General features: G+C 45.6%; 1 protein-coding gene across 1 annotated transcript in view; it reads left to right on the top strand.

The window, feature by feature from the left end:
• LOC124248155 (kinesin-like protein KIF28P) overlaps positions 1–23852 on the top strand; it is a 51462-nt gene that overhangs the window by 11331 nt on the left and 16279 nt on the right. Inside the window, exons 3-13 of the mRNA XM_046678009.1 lie at positions 415–618; positions 4150–4185; positions 8229–8453; positions 9799–9953; positions 13443–13554; positions 15241–15308; positions 17350–17459; positions 19019–19140; positions 20554–20644; positions 21640–21694; positions 23200–23323. Coding sequence (XP_046533965.1) covers positions 415–618; positions 4150–4185; positions 8229–8453; positions 9799–9953; positions 13443–13554; positions 15241–15308; positions 17350–17459; positions 19019–19140; positions 20554–20644; positions 21640–21694; positions 23200–23323 — 1302 coding nt within the window. The remainder of the gene's footprint in view (positions 1–414; positions 619–4149; positions 4186–8228; positions 8454–9798; positions 9954–13442; positions 13555–15240; positions 15309–17349; positions 17460–19018; positions 19141–20553; positions 20645–21639; positions 21695–23199; positions 23324–23852) is intronic.

Raw genomic sequence — 23852 nt, 5'->3', positions numbered from 1 at the left:
GTTTGATGAGTGGTGCCATGTCCGCATCCCAGGCTTCGAACTGGAGAAATCCTGGGCTGCCGGAGCAGAGAGCGTGAACTTAACCACTTGGCCACGGGGCCAGCACCATAATTGCTGAATTTTAAAGACTTTAGCCTACGCTTGGGCAAGTCTGTAAATTACGCAAATTCATTGTTGATGGCTGCTACCTAGTGGAAGATCCATGGTCATCCACCATTATCAGTGTTTTCCAAATTGATAAATCTCTTTTTGGTTTCCAGCTTTATTCCATTGGTTCTAAGGCAGCATCTGAGTTATACTTCAAGTCAGTCCTATGATACTAATGAAGGTGGAATTCATTAAACCAGAATATTAGATTTTAAGCGTATTATGAAAAGCCTGAGCTGAACACGATGCCTGCCATCTTCTTTCCAGAGAGATGTCTTCCGTGATCTTGGTGGGGGAATTCTGGACAGTGCTTGGCAAGGCTATAATGCTACCCTCCTGGCCTATGGCCAGACCGGCTCTGGAAAGAGCTATTCCATGATTGGGTTTGGTGCAAACAAGGGTCTCATTCCGAGTGTGTGTGAAGAGCTTTTTCAAGCAATTGAGAACCGAGAGAGAAACCAAGAATACCAGGTATGTATTATTCTAGCATCCCTTCCTTAAAGAAGTTTTTTCATTTTGGAACTCCCCCACCCCAAATGGAAGTTATAGGCATCTCTGTTTTAGGCTAATGCTAATTTTCCATACCGAAATCTTTACACGTTTACAAAATCGAGTCACAGCTAAATAAAACGTTGAATTTTTCTGGTTCTATGGAGACAAACTCAGGGAAATACTTTTGAAGGCATTTTGAGTATCGTAGAAGTAGACATCTTCAATCCTAATACTAACAGGGGATTCTTATTGAGGCTTATAACACAACCCTGGCTGACTCAAGTCTACGTTTCCTTTGCTTCCCTCTTCTACCAAGGTTGTGGGTGTGTTCCCATATTAATTTACTGATTTTTTCCTAAATAAAGAATGTTATTTTGTTTCTTAAGTGTCCCAGTATAGCTTCTCACTTGCCCCAGCATAGAAAGCCCAAGACTGAATTTTAGATTCATTGAAGGTTGGTGACATTTTCAAGATGGTGAGTAAACATTAATGTAATTAGCTTTGAAACATGACAGTAAAGGGGGCCGGCCCCATGGCCGAGTGGTGGGGTTCACACTCTCTGCTTTGGTGGCCCACAACTAAAGGACCCACAACTAAAATATGCAACTATGTACTGGGGGGCTTTGGGAAGAAGAAGGAAGAATTTAAAAATCTTAAAAAAAAAATGACAAAATGTGAATAAATACCTGTAAGCATAGTTTGTTTCTGCTTCCTCTAAATGGCAGAAGAGTTTAAATTTGTGTTATGAAAAGTCAACATTGCATCATCTTTTTTATCTTTTTTCTGATTTTAAAAATAATGCATTCAAGTTAGAGAACAGAAATTACTCATAATCACCCAACTAAATACTATTAACATTTCAGTATATTTCTTTCTAATATTTTAATTAAAAGTTTATCAAAGTAATACAAGTATCATTTAAAAACGATAAAAGCCAGAGAAAGGAAAGCCTATATCCACATGAAAACTTATCCAGGAATATTCCACAGCAACATATTCACAGTGGCCAAAAAGTAGGATCAACCTGAATGTCCATCAACTGATGAATGGATGAAAACAATGTGGTATGTCCATCCAGTGGAATATTACTCATCAGAAAAAAGGAACATAGCATCTGATGCATGCTACAACATGGATGGACCTTGAAAACGTTGTGCGAAGTGAAAGCAGCCAGACACAAAAGATCACATATTATTTGATTCCATTTATATGAAATGGCCAGAATGGGAAATCTACAGAGACAGAAAGTACATTAGTGATGGCCTAGGGCTGGCACGGGGGGCAGAGGAGGGGAGAAGGTAGAGAATGGGAAGTGACTGCTAATGGGTGTCTTTTATGGGGAGACCAAGTGCTCTAAATGTAGTTGTGGTGATGGTTGCACAGCTCTGTGAATATACTGAAGACCATTGGATTGCACACTTTAAATGGGTGAACTGTGTGATATGTCTGTCATCTCTCAACAGAGCTCTTTAAAAAATGGTCCTGAGAGGCTTATAATGGAAACCACCGGTCTCCTGCCTGTCCCTCCTCCCCTTTCCATGCCACCCCGCAGGTCACCTTCTTCAACTCTTTAGCTGTTGGCCCTAGTCTCTATCTCCATATTTTAAAATAATTTTGGTTTATCTTTTTTTAGAGAAATATTTTTAGACATATCTACTCTCTTCCCACCGTGGCAGAAGAGAATTTCACTCTGTCGTGCTAACACCCCCACCACGATACTTTTTCCCACACACCCCCTGCATTGTTAGTAAGTTTGGTTAAATCAGTAGTGTTTAGCATTTCAGTTGTGCAAATATTGTTCACTGCTGAGCCAAGTAATACATACATCCTTTCCACACTTTTTCTTCGAGTTCTGAACTGCCTCTTGTGTGTATGTCTAGTTTCTACAAATCTCTCTCTCTGTTTTTCTGAATGCTCCAAACCACTGTCACCTGCCTATTAAAAATATTTTCCATACACTCAACTTATGAGTTCCATTATTTTGGGGGGGATGGGGGTGTCTCAATCAGCAAGAGTCTTTTATTCTCCTGCCACAGTTTGGAGCAGTGTTTCTCCAAGGCTACTGCAAAACTGTCATTCTGGAACCTTATTTCAACATTCTTCTTTGTTAGTGCCTCAGACAACCAGATCCAATATATTCCCTGTCTTGGTTTACCCTCTCCTTTTGATGCAACTTCTTTAGAAAAATGTGCATCAAGGGTACATTGTTTGCATCCTCGCATAGCTGAAAATATCTTTTCTTACCTCCACACTTGACTGCAGTTTGTCTGGAATAGAATTCAGATCTCTGAGAATATTGAGGACATCACTCCATCATCTTTTAACTTCCAGTGTTGCAGCTGAGAAGTCTGGTGAGATTCTGATTCCCAGTTCTTTGTATGTGACCTTTTGGATTGCCAACTTCTCTCTCAGCTTTTAGGATCTTCTCTTTATGCTCGATGTTCTGATGTGCCTGAGTGTGAGCCTTTTTTCACTCATCATGCTGGACACTCAGTGGATCCTTTTCAATCTGGAGATTGCTGCCCTTCAATTCCGGGAAGTTTTTCTATCACTGTTTCTTTTACAACGTTCTTCCCTCTGTTTCTTCTGTTTTCCATGTCTGGAACTCTTATTCATTGGATTTGGGACCTCTTGTACTAATGTTCTGATTTTATTCTCTTACTTCCTGTTTTCCATTTGTTGGTCTTTTTTTCTGCATTCTAGAAGATTCCCTCAACTATATTTCATAGCCCTTCTACTACAATTTTCTTCTGGCTATCTTTTATTTGTTTAATTTACAAACACTCTTATTCTCTGGTTGTTCCTTTTTAATAGCATCCTGTTTTGTCATGGATATAATTCTTTATCTCTCTGAAGCTATTATTAATAGGGCTTTGAAAAATGTTTTCTTGTACTCTCTGCATTGTCTGTTTTCTCTGAGTTCCTTTTTTCTCTTGTTTGTTTTGATCTCTCTTTCAAATTGGAGACTTTCCTCGTCTGCTCATCTTTGGCCATTTGTTTATTTTAAATCATGAGACACTCTGAAGCTAGCTGGAAGCTCTGGGTATGTGAGGTTTGACTGTCAAGACACACAGGGTGACTAACAGACAAGCCAGCTTTTTCAGAGGTGCGGGATGATGGCAGAAAATGTTGGTCTCTTAGGGCCTTTTCTCTAGACTAGAGTCGTTCAGATTCCTCCACTCTCCTGTTTAAGAGGTGCACACTTGGCTAGCAGTGTTCCAAAAGCACAGGAGGCTAAAGTTGGAGAGTGAATAATGAAGAACACCTTTTTCTGTTCCCAGTTGAGACTGAAACACAAACACACAGTCTTGTATCTGTTTTTAATTTATATTGAAAACTTCATATCATTAAAGTGATTATTTGAGAATCTCATATTGCATGTAAAATAGAGCTTTACTATACTTAATATTAGCTTTACTTTGTTGGACATTATGTTGTTTTCATATTAAATTTTTTCAAAGATAACTGTTTCAAGAGAATCTAATTTACTTTATGTTCTTTTCTGCGCAGGTTACATTCAGTATGCTGGAAATTTACAATGAACAGGTAAGAGTGATTCTATTTTCTGACACACAAATCTGAGTGACGCTCAGCAGCTTAATAAACATCAGGGGCTCCCCTTCACCCATCCCAGAGACGACGTCACAACTCCAGCCTGGCCTTGACTGTCCAGCCCTAACCAACCTCATTTTAGGTCCAGCTTCATTTTGTGTTCCTTTATCTTCACACATCTATGCTTCAGCCACATAGAACGAACCTTCCTTTCCCGAACATGTCTGCCCTTAAAGAAACCACTAAATTTCCAAATCCAGTTCAAATATCAGCTCCTCTACACGTCCTGAGGCAGGTGGCTCCAGTCAGCACGGTGTTGTAAAAAGATTTTTCTTCAAAGGGCCACAAAGTGAATATTTTAGGCTTCGAGGGCCATAGCATCTCTGTTGCATCCCCTCAGCTCTGCCACGGCAGCACAGAAGCAGCCACGGACGCCATGAGGGTGAGCGGGCTGTGTGCCATAGAACAGGCCTTAAAGGACTTCACTCAAGCTTGAATGTCACATAATTTTCACCTGTCAGGAGATAGTTCTCTTCTGACTTTTTTCAGTCATTTCAAAATGTGAAAAACCTTCTTACCTCAAGGATCATACAAATACAGGTGGTGGGCTGAATTGGGCCCAAGGCTATAGTTTGCCTACTCCTAGAAATAGAAAGAACGTGGTTTCAAACCCCAGTTCTCTCATTTACTAGCTGTGTGGCTTTGGCAAATCACTCTAAGAGCTCGGTCTGCTCATTTATGAAAGAGAATTTAAAATAAGACATAAAGGAAACACACTAAGATACACTAAATTCTGAATTTCTAATGCAGGGCCTGGAAAATACTAGATAGTCAGCAAATGTTCTTTCATTCTGCCCTTTCCTTTTTGCATTTATTATACTGTAAAATTTTATTTACATATTTATATCCTCAAAACAGGTAATGGTTTCCTTGTGAGTCCTGAAAGCACGATTTGCTGCACTTAGAGCAGGATTTGGTTTAGAAAGGGCGCTCCCTAGTGTTTGCTGACGGGATAGGTCGACAAAGGCATCTGTAATTGTAAGTTTCTCTTGGGCAGAGACCACATCCTAATAGTTTTTGTGTAACTCCAAGCAGTATCTACAGCCTTGCACTTAATCGTCACTAAATACATATTATTAAGGCAATAAATCTGTCAGTGATTTTCTCTTTATATTAAGGAGAGAGAATATCCATGTGTTTCTTGTATGTTTCCCTGAGTCATTTATTACCACTGAAAGTTAACAGTAAATTCAAACGGGTTATTATGTTAAAGTCACTGATTAAGTTTTGATTTCTTTCAAGTCTGTGAGCTTGGAAGACAGTACGGCTCCTTTTTCACACCAATAACTTGAGGAGGAAACTTTACTTCCTTTATGACCGGGTTCTTGTGGGGAAGACTGCGAGGAGCGGGGTCTCACTGTGGTCTCCCTACTGATACCTGTTTACCACGACGCTCTCTCTGGAATTCTGTTTTCTCATCTCTAAAATAAGAACACGGGACATCCTAAGAACCTTTTCACGTCTTGTATTCTATGAGTCGCTGGTGTTTTTCCATCAGGTACTTCAACAGTCAATTAAAGTGGTGTGTTAGATATAGTTAATATTTCAGACATCATACCAGATTCTGAGGATGAATAAAACCTAAGACGCGATTCCTGCCAGGGAGAAGTTTGGTGGAAGATAAAACACCTGCTCCAAACTTTAATGAAATACTATGTGTGCTGCACGAGTGGTGAAAAGAAAGGTGTAGAAGAGGCGGGGCCGGCCTGGTGGCGGAGCCGTTAAGTTCCTACGTTCTGCTTTGGCGGCCTGGGATTCGCTGGCTCGGATCCCGGGCGCGGACATGGCACCGCTTGGCAAGCGATGTTGTGGTAGGCGTCCCACATATAAAGTAGAGGAAGATGGGCATGGATGTTAGCTCAGGGCCAGGTTTCCTTAGCAAAAAGAAGAGGATTGGCAGCAGATGTTAGCTCACGGCTGATCCTCCTCCTCCTCAAAAAAAAAGAAAGGCGTAGAAGAGGGAGTGACTGATACTGCCTGGGATGTTTGTGGTTTGTCAACAGAGGAGTTAGAATGGGCCTTGAAAGATGTTTATGAGTTTGGTGACGCAGTGGATGAGTTGAGCGTGGTGAGTGCAAATAGGGGCACTTTAGGTAGCAGGATTACTATGAACAAGTCCAGGACCTACGGAAGTACGCGGCAGTTAAGGGAACAGAGAGTGCCCTGTGCAGCGAGTTGGGGACGTGGGGGGAGGTGAGGGGGGAAGCATGAGGAGGTGAAACTCTACATAGGTTGCCGAAAAGTAAAGGGCCGTCGTCTCGTAGGCAATGGAGGATGAAGGAAGGATTTTGGATAGGGGAATAAGGTCATCAGATTGGGGTTTTAGAAGATTTCTCTAGCAGCAGAGTGAAGTTGGATTTGAAGCAGCACCACGTAGAGGCAGAGCCAGGAGAGTCTCACGAGAGCCTAGGTGAGTGATGCAGGTCTTGTGAGAAGCATCAGTTCAATCTCCAGGTACAGCCTGGACGGTCCCTGTCCAGGCTCTGCCCTTGTCTCTGGGCCCCTACACTTCCAGCCCAGCCAAACAAACCTACTTACATTTTTCTACTGAGCTTTATTCACCCGCATCTCCAGCCTGATTCGACTTCCTACAGTTTATGCGACTCAGCGGAAGTTATGGAACAGGCTTCCCAGCTAAGGCAGAGTTGTCTCTTTTTGATGTTCCCTTGTCTCTGGCCGTTCTGTCCACCATCCTAATTGTGCCCAGACTTCAATTTGGGATCTTGTCTTGACTCTAGGACTTAAAGCCATAGAAAGTCGAGCTGGGGGAGGTCTTAGAGATCATTTAATCCATCCCCATCCCATTACGAGGAGAAAACTGGGAATGTAAGAGTTTCCAAAACTCTCCCAGTTTGGAGGTGGAACCAGGACTAAGCACCCAGGTCTTCTGACTCCCAGCCCAGATCTCTCTACACCGTCTAACCCCGACTACCCCCTGGCGGGCCTCTGACTCTCCCAGGCCCCCGTAGCATGACCCTACTTCATCTTGTCAGAAGCAGCTTTTTGCGGGCAGAGGCGACATGGGCTTTTCCCTGAGCCCACTGTCTGAGTGTGACATCACCCAAGTCTCCAACAATAATAAGATCCGAAGAACTACCTGGATTCTCTTGCTGGGTTTGGCTGTAGCAAACTGGTGTTTGGGCTGAACGTTCCCCGTGGCGGTAGAGATGCAGGATGATGGCATCTAACCTGGGCAGAACGGGTCCTCTGCTTCCATTACGTACTTTGAATGTTACTAACTTCTAGTTATTTTTATTTTCTTTTATCCCTGTTCTCAGGAAAGTGGGACTTCATTACTTTGTAATACAAAATTTCTGATAATTCAGAAAGAGGCTAGGATGACTTATTTTTATATTATCCACAAAGGAGTTGCTAACAAATGAGTGAACGAGATTGCTAGGAGAATATTTACGTTAATAAGAGAACCGTGTTTTCAAGCACGAAAGCTTTAGAAGCCCCCTTTTAAAGTCAGACAACTGTAGCCACCTCCTAAAATGTTTTCTCATGCCACAAAAGCAGTTCCCTCGATACCCTACATGCCGTGTATGCAGCACTGTTTGTCAGCCTGGCTCGTTACCCCATTCTCTCAACAAGCATTCACTGAGTGCCTGCTGTGTGTCAGGAACTCTGCTGAGATTTACTAGTAAAAAGACACGGTCCCACGCTAAGGCAGTTCATGGTCTGGTTGGAGTGCTTTAGGTGTGTACTTAAAACAATACAACTGAATTTCTAAAAAAAATTGTGCTTCTGATTTCACTAATTACAACAGGTTTTCATATTTTCTTGCCTCCCATTTCTCTGATTCTTTCTTAGCTAAATTATGAGGTTGTCTAGCACCTACGGAAATTTAACATTTATTCATTCATCCAATAAACATTTATTGAGCACCTCATATATTCTAGGCAGAGACATACCAGCGAAGTAAACAAAAATCCCTGCCTCTCTGAAGTCTCCGTTATTTGTTCTCTTTTCCTCAGGTAAGAGATCTGCTGTCTAGAACCAAGAAACCTGGAGGCCTAAAAGTAAGAGAAGACCAGCAGCTGGGCTTTTATGTGGACGGTCTGAAGTCAGTGCCTTGTGAGAACTATGCACAAATCGAGAGGCTGATGGAACAAGGAACGAGACTAAGGACCACGGCTTCGACCAACATGAACGCCAGCAGCAGCCGATCGCACATGGTCATTACCATTCAGTTCAAGCAGGTGAGGTTCTAGTGAATGCCACTGTCCTGATCCCCTACCAAGGGTGGCCCTTGGGAAGGGTTCCCAGTAGTGTAACGGGCTGGTGAGTATTACGAGATCCTTTCAGATTTGACCTATGGACTTGGGTGGCCACTTCCCACCATACACTATAGGGTCAGAAACAGGAGAAAGTGAGGCATTTGCCCTTTTCCTACCTCCCACCACGTCCATGCACCACCATGGCATAAGTGGGCCCATTACTAATGGTGGGGCTGTAGCAAAGTCCACAGATCCCAGAAGTGCCCATGGGACTAAAGGCTGCTTTCCCTCAAGTAAAGTCCATGCTCTTAGGAATGAATTTTTACCCCAAGCTGATCACACTGGAGATCTGAGTGCAACTCCATGGTTCATCATGGAGAACTCTTCCAGTAGCCTTTCTGTGCATCACCAACAGAGTGATGACCAGCTTTCAGATCCACAAGCCTAGGGAACCAACAGATGCTGAAGTACCTTTCAGATATTTGAAAGTACCAAAATAAAGTCTTTGAAACCAGGTAATCCATGTAACTCTCCACTAACTAGAATCTTTGATAAACTAGAGCACACTTTTCTCCTCCATCCTCCTTGGTGGGTATCAGCAAGTGATGTCTACAATATCCCCAGTTTGAGTCAGAAATGGTTATTCACAAAGCCTGGGTAAACGTTACAGTTAGCTACAATCTCACCACCTCCGTCCCTAAACCACAGCAAGTAATAGATAAAATAGTAATAAATGAAGATTGTCCTGCTCTTACCAGGAATAGTGGAAAAACACTGGACCTTGTATGGCTCTTTGTTTACCAACTTTGAAGCTTTGAGAAATAACTTTCCCTTCCCGAGTCTCGGTTTCCTCTTCTGTAAAATGAGACGAGTAGCTGTACTCACAGGGGTGTTGGGAGGCTTAAATAAGACACCGCATTTTAAAGATCTTTGTCAACTTTTTAGTGCCATTCACTTGATTTTACAACGTTAGTGAAATTCATAAACTTTATAAATGGTTTGCCCTGCTATTTGTTTTGTTTTCTTTTTTTAAAGATTTTATTTTTCCTTCTCCCCAAAGCCCCCCGGTACATAGTTGTGTATTTTTAGTTGTGGGTCCTTCTAGTTGTGGCACGTGGGACGCCGCCTCAACATGGCCGGATGAGCGGTGCCATGTCCACGCCCAGGATCCGAACTGGCGAAACCCTGGGCCACCGAAGCGGAGCACGCGAACTCAACCACTCGGCCAGAGGGCTGGCCCCCCCCGCAGAAATTTTAAAGGTAGACTAGATTGACCTCATATGTAGCCTGCTACCACTCTAAGAGCATGACTGGTGCTTTCCCACAGGTTTTCCTCGACAGAGAGCTCACCAAACAATCCAGTATTAATCTGGTGGATTTAGCAGGAAGTGAAAGGCAGAAATCTTCAGGATCCGAAGGAGACAGACTGAGGGAAGGATCACGAGTTAACTTAAGTTTAACCAATTTAGGAAATGTTATCAGGTAAATAATCAGCTGATAAGTATTTATTTGTGCCATAAAATGACCACAGATAACAAAAATTAGATGAATCATAACCCTTGGTTTATGACCCACTGTCATCATTGGTTCATGCCTGGTCCTCCCATATGTTTTATTTTAAAATAATTGATTGTTTTTTAATAAAATAATAGACACTAATAAAACCACCACCCAAGCCAGGAAGTAGTTGGTATTCCTCTCCAATGCTCCCCTTGGAGATAACCACCATCTTGAATTTTATGTTTATCCTCTCTCTCTGTCCATCCCTGCCTTCTACTTTCCTTCCCTCCCTCCCATCTTTCTTTCATTCTTTCTTATTTTATCCCGTGTCAATATTATTATTTAGTGACACATTTTTGAACTTTATAAAAAGGGTAAAATATTATATTGTCTTCTGGACCTACTCTTTTTTTAAGCTATTAAGGTATAAATTACATGAAATGCATAAATCTTAAATGTCACCTCAATGAATTTCTATACATGTATATATCTATGCAGTTACTATCAGATCAAGATATAGCACATTTCCAAAACCCAGAAGGCTCCCCCATACCCCCTCCAAGGCTTTTACTCCCAGCAAAATAAGTTGATCTTGTCACCAAAGATTGGTTTTGCCTAACTGTATTGATTTTCATATAAATGTGATCATTTATATGAGGTCAATGTCTTTTGCACCTGGCTTCATTCACTAAGGATTGCGTCTGCGAGACTAACCCATGTTGTTTCATGTAGCAATTAATAGTCCCTTTTTCATGTCACAATTTATTTATCCATTCTCCTATTGATGGACATTTAGTTTGTTTCCAGGTTTTGACTACTCTGAATAAAGTTGCTACGAATATTCTTGCACACACACTTTGGGGAAGATCATTACTCATTCCTCTTAAGTATATACTCAAGAGTAGAATTGCTGGGATTTGCTTTTAGACTCAACATTACTAACAATATCTACCCATGTTTTATGTGGCTAGAGCTCATTTACTTTCTTTCGCTAAATGTTGTGTCTGTGACATGCCTCCATGTTGTTGCAGTCGTAGTTGTTAATTCTTTTTCATTATTATGTCGTATTTCATTGTGGGCAAATGCCACAATTTATTCATTCATTCTCCTGTTTGGCATTTTGATTGTTCACAGGTTTCTGTTTTTCACTGTTACAAACAGTGCTGCTATGAACATTCTTGTACAAATCACTAGGTATCAATATACTAAAGTTTCTTTTGAGTATAGACAAAGAACTGAAATTGTTATATATAAAGTTGTGTAAATACCTAATTTTTCAAGATGGTGATAAATTGTTTTCTAAAATGTTTGGACCAATTTACATTCCCAGCAGTAATGTATAAGAAATTCCATTAATCCACATCATTTCTACGGCTTGGTATTGTCAGGTTTCTTGATATTTACCAACTAAATGGGTATAAATATATCTTATTATGGTCTTGATATTCCTGGTTACTAGCAAGTTGGAGCATCATTTGATATGTTTATTAGCAGTATGTTTCCTCTCAAAATACCTCCTCTTAGGTGTTTCCCAATTAGTCTATTGAGTTATGGTCTTTTTCATTGACTTGCATTCTTTACATATTTTTTATTTCTCTTTTTCAAGTATATGTACTATAAATATCTCCCCCCAGTTGGTAGCTTGGCTTATCACTTTCTTTAGGGTGCCTATTTATGAGCAGAAATTATGGTTACGAATTATGTTTTGCATTTTTTGTGTCTTGTTTAAGAAAACTAGAGCCACAAAGATATCTACCAACATTAGACTTAAGCTCCTATCTGTCTGGAGTTGAACTCTGTGTGTAGTGTAAGGTAGGCATCCTTTTCATTACTTTTTCCTTATAGAGTACCAATTCTTCCACTTACATTTGTTGAATAGTCCCTACACTCCCCAGCGATTTTCTATACTACCTCTGTTACATACCAAAATTCAATATCTGCCTAACTGTTTCTTGGCTCTTTAATCTGTTCAGTTGGTGAAAGTCTAAATATAATAAATACTATATCCTCTTCCTGGATAATACAAGGATCTCTATTCTGCATCTGTAATTGTTGATATGTATTTTAATTCTTTTCTTCTTTAACCCCAAAAGACATTATTATTACTCTTTTCCACAGTATTCATCCACATTTATCCGTTTTTAAAATTATTTATCCCTTCTTAAACCTTAGAGCTGCTCTCTAAGATCAATTTCCTTCTGGTTGAAGTATATTCTTTAGAATTTCCTTTAGTGATCATCTACTGACAGTGAACTGTCAGTTTTTGTTTGGTTGAAATGTCTTTCCCCTCAGCCTTGAAAGATAATTTTGCTGGGTGTGCAGTTCTAGATGGGCATTTTCTTGCAGCTCATTAGGGATGCTATTCTCCTGTTTTCTGTTGTTGGTCTAATTGAGATTCCCTTGAAGATAATGTCTTTTTCCCCAGCTACTTTTAAACTCTTCTTTTTAGGGGTTCTCCAACTTCATTATGTTGCATTTGGGCATGGATTTATTGCCTCCATAACTCTATCAATTAGTGATTTTCGTCAACTCTGGAAAATTCTCAACCGTTATCTCTCGCATATTGCATCTGCTCATTTCTCCCCTCTTTTCTCTTCTGGAACTTCAGTCAGACTATTTGGAACTTCTCATTCTGTCCTCCATGTCTCTTAGCCTTTCTTTCTTGTTTCCCATCTTTGTGTCTTTAGGCTGCCACCTGGATAATTTCTTCAGAACTATACTTTACTAATTCCAATGATAGCAGTGTCTAATTTGCTGTTAAACCTATCCATGTTGTCTTTAATTTCAAATATTGTGCTTACTCCTTTCTAGACGATCATTTTGTTTCTTTTCCAAATCACCTAGATTCATTTTTTAGATTTCTCTGTTTGTGACTATAATTTCTCATAGGTAGGATTTCTTCCTTCCTCTTCCCCTCTCTTTTCAATGCCGATTCTGCTTTCTTCGCAATCCCCTGGAACGGGGTGGGGACTGAGACAATTATTTCTCGTTCACTCTCACTCTGGTGCTGTAGTCATATGGGGTCCTGACTTCATGGGCTCTTCTTAAGGCAGTAGGAGAAAAAGGCAAGAAAAGGACTTCAACCCACTCCCCGTACCTGTCTTTATGCTGCTGGCCTGTCACTCTCTTCCTCAGATCACAACCCTTCTCTATACACATTCACGATAGCCTGCAGGCTCTTTAGGTTTTCCTCACAGGTTTTAGGGTGTTGGTCCCTCAGATCTGGGCTCTCCTCTCTCGTTATCATTTCTCCAGGGTTGTTCTTGGAGAGGGAGCCAGCGGCTGTGCTGGGTAGCCATCTTGCTTCTGCATCTGTGTACAGAAGGTGTCTCAACCATTGGGTATTATTTAGAGTCACATCTCAGGTCCATGGGGTCAAAGAGAGGATTTGAAGGGTGTTCTGACTTATCCCCAGGGAGGCAGGTTTCTTCTGGATACATTTTTTGAGTTTGTATTTCCCTTTTCGTTCAGTGCTCTGGCCGATGCAGCCATGGGGAAGAGAGTCTTGCACGTCCCCTACAGAGATTCTGTTCTGACCAAGCTGCTGCAGTCCGCTCTGGGTGGGAACAGCAGGACCACTCTGGTAAAGTGACTTTCTTACAACATTTCAGACTGATTGAGCTGTTATAATTGTTGTTGTTATTGCTATGGAAATTATTCTCCGTATACCACATTTGCATTTACACCACACATTCTCACCTATTGTCTCATTACTCCTGCAGCTCTTTCCACCACAATGTTCAAGTCAAGTTTCTATATTGCTAATTTTCATATTCTTTTCTGTAGTTTTCAGGTTCTCTACAAGCAACATATATTACTTTTATTATCAGGAAAAAACTAATACAATTTTAAAAATAACACTAACCATATTGTATTATTCTAACCAGTGGTCATTTCATGGCAAGACTGGAAATCACTTTGACCATGTTAGACACGAGCCAGGGGTGTAGCCCAGAGAGAGGCTGGATCGTGTCGTCTCAGCAAAGACTCCAAGACTCAGTGTTGAGTGTTGCCAAGTGGGTATAACGTGCCATGTGTTAAAATCAGGGCTCTCTGCTCTTCAGCCTCGTGTGCAGGGAGGGGCAAAACTGGTGGATGCTGCCTCCAGCCTCGCACTGACCTTGGGTCTGCTGTCCTGGTTAGGAGAGAGACGCCCCCTGCTGGGACCTGCTATATGCACCTGTCTCCAAAATGTGCAGGAAAACACATCCCTAGTCTTTATCATTTAATCTTGCCTAACTACTTTTAAATATTTCATTTTAAAGTTTTGCTGGTTGTCAGTACCTGTGGGCCTCAATGGGCCATCCCCCAAGAACCTGGAATCCAAGGAAGTCCATAAGGTGCCCTCTGAACTACAGAATCAAACCTGACGGGTCTGAGCCCACGTGGGCATAGTCCCCTGAGAGGACGACTGCGGGTCTGCAAGATGGGGCTCCGGCTGAGGAGTTAGAATGTTGAACAAAAAAATACGTGGTGGGTAGGAGGTGGGGGATGGTCATGGATCATCTCAGGAGGCAAATGAAAAAGAGAATCCGCAAAGCCAACATCCCAGCTCTGGAATCTCTATGGCTCCAACCCCGGTTTCAGCGTCTTAAAACCTCATTTTCTCCCTTCCTACAGTGGAGATAATGACAATAGCCACTGGGAAATACTGCTGTGAGAATTAAATGAGGTGATAGAAATGAACAAGCTTTAAAAGCCACGAAGCTAAAGAAAGATGAAGCAGTATTCACCAGGCTCTTATGTGCTGGGCCATGGCCTCCAGGTCCATGGATTACATGCTGCCATGTGGACAGTCACCCCTCCTATTCACCCTCAGCAACCCTGCCCACCTCGAGCTCATCAAAAAGCTTGTTTTCTCATCTGAATTCTTGAACAATTAATCCAAAGTCAACAGCCAGACTTGAAACCACGCAAGTGGCTATCCAGTAACGAGCAGTTTTATGGGTCTCTGCGGTGGCCACACTCCCCTGTGATCTCAATCCCTAAGCAAATCTGCTGGGGACTCAGGGCAGAGGGCGGTGTGGCGCCGGGGTCAGCAGCACAGCTGTTCACGTCAGTCAGGGCTGGTTCAAGTTCCAGCTCTGCCAGTTATTATCCGTGTGACCTTGGGCATATTATTTTTCTCTAAGCCTCAGTTTTCTGTCTGAGTTGTAAAGTTCGAACAATACTGTAAATTACAGGACGTTCTGTGAATGTTTGCTGTATAATATCAACAACAATAAATCCCTATATAAATAACAAAATCTGAAAGGGATATTTTTCACAGATAGCAGCTATCAGTCCAGCTGACATCTGCTATGAGGAAACTTTATCAACATTAAGATATGCTGAAAGGTACGTTTATGAATATTTATTCTCCACAGTGGGTCTAAAAAGTTCGAACCCTGGCAAACTCTCTTCTAGTGCCCTTATACTTAATGGGTTGGTGTTTGGGGAAGAGGTCCAGGGTTAAGCAGAACAAAATGATGGGTGAGAGAGGAGTGAGAGAAAAATAAAACAAGAGGAGAAAGAACTGGGGCCTCAGGGCCCTCCAATTCCATAGGAGAAAGCATTGATGCCAACCCTGGTGTGGTTAGTTATCTGTCTCCCTGTATTTTGCCGCCGAATACCGTGGGTATTAACAGATTTCTTCTTTAGTCCCGTGGGACATGGCTAGAGCATAGCGGCAGGCAGGGGACTTCATGCTAACGGTAGATGAAGTTGAGCATGTAAGACGCAACCCCGAGGCTGGCACCCAGTCACCAGCCCTGCAGCTCTCTCTGTGTTTGTTCTCATCTCTCTAGGCCCCATAATACAGGTTAGATGCTTTGGAGTAGGCGTGAAGGGCTAGGTCTCTTCTCAGGGAGGGGCAATCATGGCCAGCTCCTTCCCATCCAACTGGCCCAGGAAACAAACCCCTGCAGTTAGCCTGGCGCGAGGCTGTGGCCGTGCCACATTCCTGCTTTTCAAGGCAGGCATCCGGAGCTTATTCCAACCTGCTTCTCCTGACCCTTCTAAGAAAGGGAGGTGGGCTATGGGGAGAGGGAGCCTCTAACCGGGGAGAGAAACTCTCCCGCAGGCCTCCACCACTCCTCCTTCCCACCGCAGGGCAGACACGAGAACCCACCACTGCAAGGCTCCCATCGGGTCAGACAGGACCCTGGAATTCTCAGGCCTGCGTTCCAGGCAGCTGGAGTTCCATGGGAAATGAAAACATTTGCCCACTCTAATATGTCCCTGTCCAGTTGAGGGCCTGTGCTGCAGACAGTGTCTGCCCCACCAGCTGTGTGACCTGGATCTCCCCAACCCTCAGTGACCTCTCACACTGACGGGGTGGATACCTATTCACAGCATTGGGGTGAAGGCCATATGAGATGGTGCATGAACCGTTCCTGGCCGAGTTCTGCCTGGCGTGTGGTTGATGCTCAGAAACCGCAGATGTTATTATGCCACCAAGCGATCGCCTCTCCTGTCTTTCCCTGGCTCTCCTCTGAGGGAGGGAGCCCCTTGCATTTAAGTGAGAATACTTGTGTTCTCATCCTCCACTGTGCAGCCTCAGGAACATTTCACACCGGTAGACGTTTTCTTCCAGCATCTGCCCAACAGGCTCAGATCTTTAGGTCGAATTTTGCCTTCAGTAATATCTAGAATGTTCGCTTTCTCTCTGCTTATCAGATGCAAATCTGGTGCTAACAGTTTTTACATGTGATGAGAGACTGTGATGTACAGGAAAGAGAAAATGGTACCCAGAAGTCCAGGGCTCTAGTCCGCGCTCTGCCAGACTGTGTGACTTGGGGCAAGCCTTGTAAACTCTCTGTTCCTCAATCTCCTCTGTGTAAAATGAGAGGAGGAAGGTGGCCAGATTTAGCAAATAGACATTCAGGATGCCCAGTTAAACGTGAATTTCAGATAAAGAGCAAGAATGTTTTAGCATAAGTACGTCCCATGCAATATTTGAGGGCGTCCCATGTTTTCTCTGGCAACACTAGAAGGAACTGAGACAGCTCACCTCTGAGACCCCGGGACTGGGCGCACAGGGCAGAGCGGTGCCGGCAGCCTTCAGGCTGAGTTATCACAGCTGCCACAGGAGGGAGGGAGCAGACTTTGTCATTCACTGAGGCAGCCCAACTGGCTGAGTGTGTTCAGGGCCCTGGACACGTCAGGGGCTGGGCTCTGGGCTCTGGGCTCCAGCTGAGCTGCTCACCTTTATTTGAACCACGAAAGTCACCGAAGTCCCTTTTGGTCTTAATGGCTTACTGGGACCCGACTTGGTGGAATCTTGAGTCGTCCGGGGGGAGGGGCTCCCACCTTGACCCTTGCTGCCCAGGCCTCTGGGGTGCTGCTCCAGCTGCAGCAGGCCCAGGGCCTGAGTGTGTGTCGTCCTTGCACACGGAAGGGCTAAGAAGATCCGGAACAAAGCCGTGGTCAACACCTCAACGCTGATGAGAGAGTCGAGGACAGAGAACAACAAACTGCTGCTCGGATGTGGAAACTCCAGCATGGCAGGTAAACTGAGGCAGGAGTCGATGTTGAGTAAAAGCCAGCAGTAAGAAGGCTGGGGACAGGAGGGAGTGAGTGACCAGCGTGGGCTCAGGAGGGGCCTGGGGGCAGAACACCTGGTTAGAATCTGACGGGAGCCCCAGGGCCGGCCAATGGTGGCCTCTGGGACTTTGTCAGGACATTTTGGCCCTGACCTTGGGGAAAAAAACCACTTTAAGGTAAACATAGATTTATATGCAGTTGTAAGAAACAATGGCCCTGCCCTTTTAAAATGGTCATTTTAGTCTTGTATTTTATTGCCATTTTTATTTTGAGGCCATTGTTTTGACTTTCCTCACCAGATTTGGACGGTAGCCATTTGACGTTTATTCTCCTGGTGGCCTCACGTGGTTAAGTGATGTCAGCAGCAGCACGGTCTCCTGAGACTGTTCTCAGCCCTGGCTGCGCTTCAGAGTCACCTGGTGACTAAGTGCCACCCAGACCAGTTAGTCAACCCCTGGCACCGCAGTCCTGCCTGAAGGCCCCGGGGGGCTCTGGGTACAATCGTCCAGAGCCGCTGCTTTGAGCTAGGCCTCAGATTTCAGTTTGGCAGCATGCAGGTATATATAATTTTATGCCTGTTAATAATTTAGAATGGGATGGATAAAAAAGCAAAATATAAAACTGTTGAAGTAAAATTGGTAGAAGTGTTCAGCATCGAAACAGCAATATCGGAAGTTACACAACACCCCCCGGCCCCGCCATGCTGCCTTGGTGGGTGCCAGGCTCAGAGGTCACATCGGCTCGCCTGGCCTATCTCCAGGCTCCCATGTCCTGACTCACTGAGGCTGCAGCCTCCACCAAGCCCTTCCTCAAGGGAGTCAGTGCCTCACCTGGCCCACGCACGGCTCTGCTGGGTCACAAATCTCTGTAACGTCAAAAGCTGGATGTGCTGGTTGTTGACCTAAACATAACATCCAATGCCCATTATTCAGAAGCACAGACACAGAATATGTGAAAACACTGTGAGACCAGCTTCGATTCTTCCCGAATCCTCTGGCCTTACAGGAAGTCCCTATAACACCTACACGAATGAAAAATAGGATGCTGAGCTTTGGGGCTCCTCCTACAAAGGACCTCCGTGCCCTAGTTTCTTATGGATTAAAAGGTGATACTACTCTTGGCAGAACTTACCAAGCGATTTCTTTTTCACACAAAGCGCAGTTAAACTCCTCACTCCTGCCAAGAGTCCTGGGGTTTTTTTAATTTTTAAAATTTTTAAAAATTTTTTATTTATTCCTTTTTTGAGGAAGATTAGCCCTGAGCTAACTCTTGCCAATCCCCCTCTTTTTGCTGAGGAAGACTGGCCCTGAGCTAACATCCATGCTCATCTTCCTCTACTTTATATGTGGGACACCTACTACAGCAGCCAAAGCAGAACGTGCGAACTTAAGCACTGTGCCACCAGGCCGGCCCCTGAGAGTCCCGTGTTTTGACTTAGAGGGGAGTCGAGAGTTACTGTTGTTATTCTGTGCCTCACCTTTGACACTGCTGGCCCGTCACCTAAAACACCTCCCTCCTTCCAGGGCAGCCGGCCTATCTGCTGGCCGAGCACGGGCTCGGGCCTCATGCTGACCCGATGAGCTGGGCGCACCAGCTGGAGCAGGCTCGGAAGGAGTGGCAGCAGCAATACGTGGCCATTGCCCGGGTGAGCTTCCCGCCTCCACCTGTGGAGGCCGTACCTGGGTCCGCGGCCTGGCACTCCACCGGGACTTACGCTGCTGTCAGGGCTGCTGTCTGGTGGATGACAGGGATGAGTGTTTTTCGTGAATGTGTAACATGTGAAACGTGGCACATGACTTACAATAACGTTATTGGCAGAGTTAGTGGGGAGAATTGCAGGGCGGGAAAGAGAAGGAAGCAGAGGCCTTGGTGCATACTGATGAGAGAGGCTGAGGATAGAAATCGAGGCCACTGATCATTAGAGTTGGGGAGAATCTGAGGAATACGAGTTGTCTTCTGGGGACGGTATGTTGTGACCCTGAACCGTGGCATTCACTGCCAATACCACATCCTCAAGGGCCTGTGATGTGAATTTCCTGCGTGGGTCAGGGAGATGCCGTCTCTGCTTCCCGTCAACGCCGCACCCCCACCATGACCTTATTCCCCAGAGTCACGGGCCAGACCTGGAACTCTGGGAGTGGTGGGAGGGTCTAGTCTCGATTCTGAACAGCTCATGAAGCCCCGAAAAGATGTGAACCTCTGATGGTGAGGGCGGAGTCGGGGGGAGGGTTGTGGCATCAGGAGGCCAAGTCAGGCCGGTGTCCAAGAATCGCAGAGGTGTGGGTGCAACATGGGGTGCACGCAGCAGCTAGAGTGCTGTTCAAGTAAGCCTCTACGTAATGGGGCAGCTGGATCTACAACTCTTAGCTGCAAGGACCGGGTAGGATTCCCAGGGCAAGAACACACGAGTTTGTTCCGGTGGACTGGAACAACAGAATGGATTTTTCTCCTCCTTACTCTCCATCAGAATTTCAGGATTTAAGAGCTCTCCTGCTGGTGCGTGGTTTGCTCCAGGTCTGTGTGACTGTCAATCCTCTATGAGCACAACGCCCATCAATGCTGTATTAAAGACTGAGGTGCATTAGGTAGCCAGGAGAGGGCCATCGACAGCTGGTTGTCAGGGGGGCTTCGGGGAATGAGATGGAGCGTAGCCGGTTCAGTGGAGGCCCCAGGGAAGGACTGTCCAGGTGGGGTACCAGAGGGGGGCATCCTGACAGCTGGGGACACTGGGAGCCTGAAGAAAATGGTGGGGTAGAGGTGAAGGTGGAGGGACAATGGGAGGGCGGCTGGGAAGGGGGAGCAGAGTGGGAAACTGGCTATGCTTCAGAGCAGCCCTGTCCAGAAGAGCTCAGGCCACTGACCCCTGCCCTGCCGAGGGCTCACCCCTGCTATCAGGGTGCCCCCATCCCCACTTGGCTCACCCCTTCTGGGCTTGCTCTACCAGCCCATTTCACAGGAGGCACAGACAGACGGATTTGATGAGAAGTGGGCAGGAAAGGAGCGTTTCTCTGAGTGTGCTGGCTGCCTGGTGACGGGAACCCTCTCTGTTCTCCTCCAGGAGCGGCAGATGACGGAGACCCTCCCTCACCTTCTCAACGTCAACGAGGACCCACAGCTCACTGGCGTCCTCAAGTACTTCATTCAGCCCGGTACTCTCTCCCGTGACTTACTCTGGCCCTGCTCCTGCTTCTCACCCCAGGAGCATGGTGCTTTTCTTTAAAATTATTTTTTGTGGTAAAATAGACATAACATAAAATTCACTGTGTTAACCATTTTTAAGTGAACAGTTCAGTGACATTAAGTACATTCACATTGTGCAACCATCACCCCCATTCATCTCCAGACCTTTTTCATCTTCCCAAACCGAACTCTGTACCATTACACAATAGCTCCCCATTCTCCCTCCCCCAGCCCTGGCACCCACCCTTCCACTTTCTATCTCCATGAATTTGACTATTCCAGGGAACTCACACAGTGGAATCATGCAGTATTGGTCCTTTTGAGACTGGTTTATTTTACTTGGCATAAGGTCCTCAAGATTCATCCATGTTGTGGCACGTGTCAGCATTTCCTACCTTTTTAAGGCTGAATAATATCCCATTGCCTGCATAGACCACCTTTTGCTTACCCGCTCATCCACTGGAAAATGGCACCCGTGTTGCAGTAACATCTGGTTCTCCCCGCCCTGGCCCTGTGCACACTCAAGCCAGTAGAGGGCTCTTGAAGCACGGCAGCGGGGGCCAGGCGGGGGGTGCAGCACGCGGGAGGGCCGGGTGGTGCCCTCTGCACTGTCCCGGGGTCAGTCACAGACAGAAACAGACCTTCACAGACTGGGACCCTCCCTGTGGCCAGCCTTCAGCGCATCTCCTAAGGTCCAGACTCAACGGCTTCTTCCTCCAGAATTCCCGTGAAGAAGGTGGAACTTTACAAAGGTTAAGAGTCCCACAAAAAGGGAAGAAAGTAGAACAATTATCCCTAAGCAAGGTGATGCCCAAATACCATTATGATCGAAAATCCCAGTGGGAAAATCCCTTCCTATGATCCTGTTGGAGAGGAAACGGCCCTTCCCAGACATCAGACCTGTTCTCTTGTTAAGACCAAATCCTGAAAAATTTTCAAAGCAATTTATCCTAATTCTTTTCAGGTTCATGTGATGCTGGTCAGGCTACTTCAAACGCCATCACTCTTCACGGTTTGGGGTAAGTTTACATGAACTATCTTCGTCCAGCTTCGGAGAGTTGTGACCAGACGAGATTCCCAGAATTCATCTGGTCAGCAACAGGCCAGGCCACAAGTCCTGCTGGACAACCAGGAGCAAGAAATTCCCACCTCCCTCAGCGACCCGCTCCAGTGCTGGTGGAAGGGCTTCCATCCTCTCGCCGAAATCCCTCCTGCTGTGCTCACTGTTTCCTTGGTTCGGATCTTGGCAGAAAAGGGAAAGTCAGTTGCGAGACACAGTGTGATAATTCCACACAAATAGGTTTGCCCAGGAAATGAAGAGAGCTGAAAGCAGAGGCCCACCGAGGCAGCTCATGCCTCTCACAGTCTCACCACTGAAAGCAAGAGCATCCTCAGATCTCTGAGCAAGCACCAACTGCACTGACAGCAAGCCCAGGCTCGGAGGTGACCCCTCCCCAAGGAGTCCCTCAGAGCCCTCCGGGAGCCCCTGTGGAACCCTACGGTGGGGTTTCATAAACTCACAGCAGTGTCCCACCTCTGTGGCCTCTCTACTCGGAAGGCCACTGCTCTAGGGCTCTCTCTCCTCCTTCCAAGACCACTGTGTCCTGGCTGCCCACAATTTCCAGCCAATAGGCTCCATCAGCCCTTACAGAGAGTCCTTGCTGGCCAGTCCCCCCAGCTTACCTCAGCCCTCTCACGCCAAAGTGTGGGGGGTTTGGGGGGGAGGGGACAGTGCTGACTGAGGGGCCAGTGGGCACCACCTCACCTGCACCACCAGCCTCCAGACCCCTTCTCCTGATTCTTCCTGGGGATTCCCCTCATCTCCCTTTCAGGCCACTTCCTGTGGGGACCCCTAGTCCAACACAGAGGTCTGTAAGTGGCTGAACTCCACATAAGCTGAGGTTAAAAACTTTCCTATAGGATCCCTGGGCCCCAAGCAAACAAGGGATATGGATGGACAGGCGTCTCAACATCCAGAACATTCCATGACAGCCGAGGAGTGCTGGAACATTCTAGAACAGTTAGGAATACAATCACTCAGGGCACACAAATGATGTCCACTGGGCAGCCAATCTGACAACTAGTCCCAAATCCTGTGACATACAAAGTCTGGATTTCTAGAACAAAGACCCCGAAACAGATCTAGACTTCTCTGCAGTGCCTGAGGCTCATTAGTCAGTCACCTTCCCAAGCGTCTCTTCTGAAACTTCATTTCACTTTCCCTCCATCAGTCCCACTAGCCCGTGAGTTTTGAGGACTCTGGCTGTGAGCCCCCATGTCTCCAGGCTCCTTGCAGCTATCGGCACTCAGTCGGTGCTGGTTCTATTAATAAAAGAATTGCCTCATTCTCTCCCAAGTCTGTGTGCAGGGTCCTTCTGCACCCGCTGTGGCCACGGCACACGGGAGCCCACAGATGCATCGTCAGCAGCTCTAGACCTCACTGAAGTGTGTGAGTGAGAAAGAGAACTTAAGCTGTTCACTGAAATCTTTCTTTGGTCACTTAGACAAACTCTTGTCCTTTTAGAATTTCAGAAAAACACGCTTCCTTCACAAATTTGGATGGTAAAGTGACAGTCACGCCACACAGCAAATGCAAGGTTGTCGTTAACGGGGTGCCCATCACGACCGCGACGAAGCTGCAGCATTTGGTAAACTTTCCTGCCTGAGTCCCACCCAAGAGCTGGAAGAGGTCCTTGTGAGGAGCCCCAGGCCTGGAAACTGGAGCTAGGGTTGGGTGGGCTGGGCACCAACCGCCTCGTGCCCCTCGGCTGCGGGATCACGATAATGACACGGTCACAGCTGTGAAGTTGGGAGATCTGATAAGAATTTGCTGTGTGTTCTTGGCAAGTTGCTTCGCTTCTCTGGACCTCTCCTATAAGGCAGAGCGGGGTGAACTGGATGATCACCAAGATCCCTTCCAGCTTTAACATTTTATGACTTTTTGGTTTTTAAAGAACCTGCCAATGAGAGGGGTTGCACAGCACCTTGCAAACGTCAGCCTCCTGCCATCTCCTCGCTACCGCCCTGGCCTGCGTCCCAGCACCCCAGGCTCCTACCAGCCTCCCTGCAGCCCAATCGCCCTCCAGTCTGTTCTCCACACCGTGGCCACAGAGAGCCTCTTAGACGAGCAGACTGCATTAGGTCACTCCCTTCTGAAGTCCTGCAGGGCCTCCCTTT

The sequence above is a fragment of the Equus quagga genome, chromosome 12, assembly GCF_021613505.1.
Source record: "Equus quagga isolate Etosha38 chromosome 12, UCLA_HA_Equagga_1.0, whole genome shotgun sequence".
In the NCBI taxonomy this organism is placed as follows: Eukaryota; Metazoa; Chordata; class Mammalia; order Perissodactyla; family Equidae; genus Equus; species Equus quagga.
Note: the sequence above shows the minus strand (reverse complement) of the source record. Positions and strands in the feature narration are given on the sequence as shown.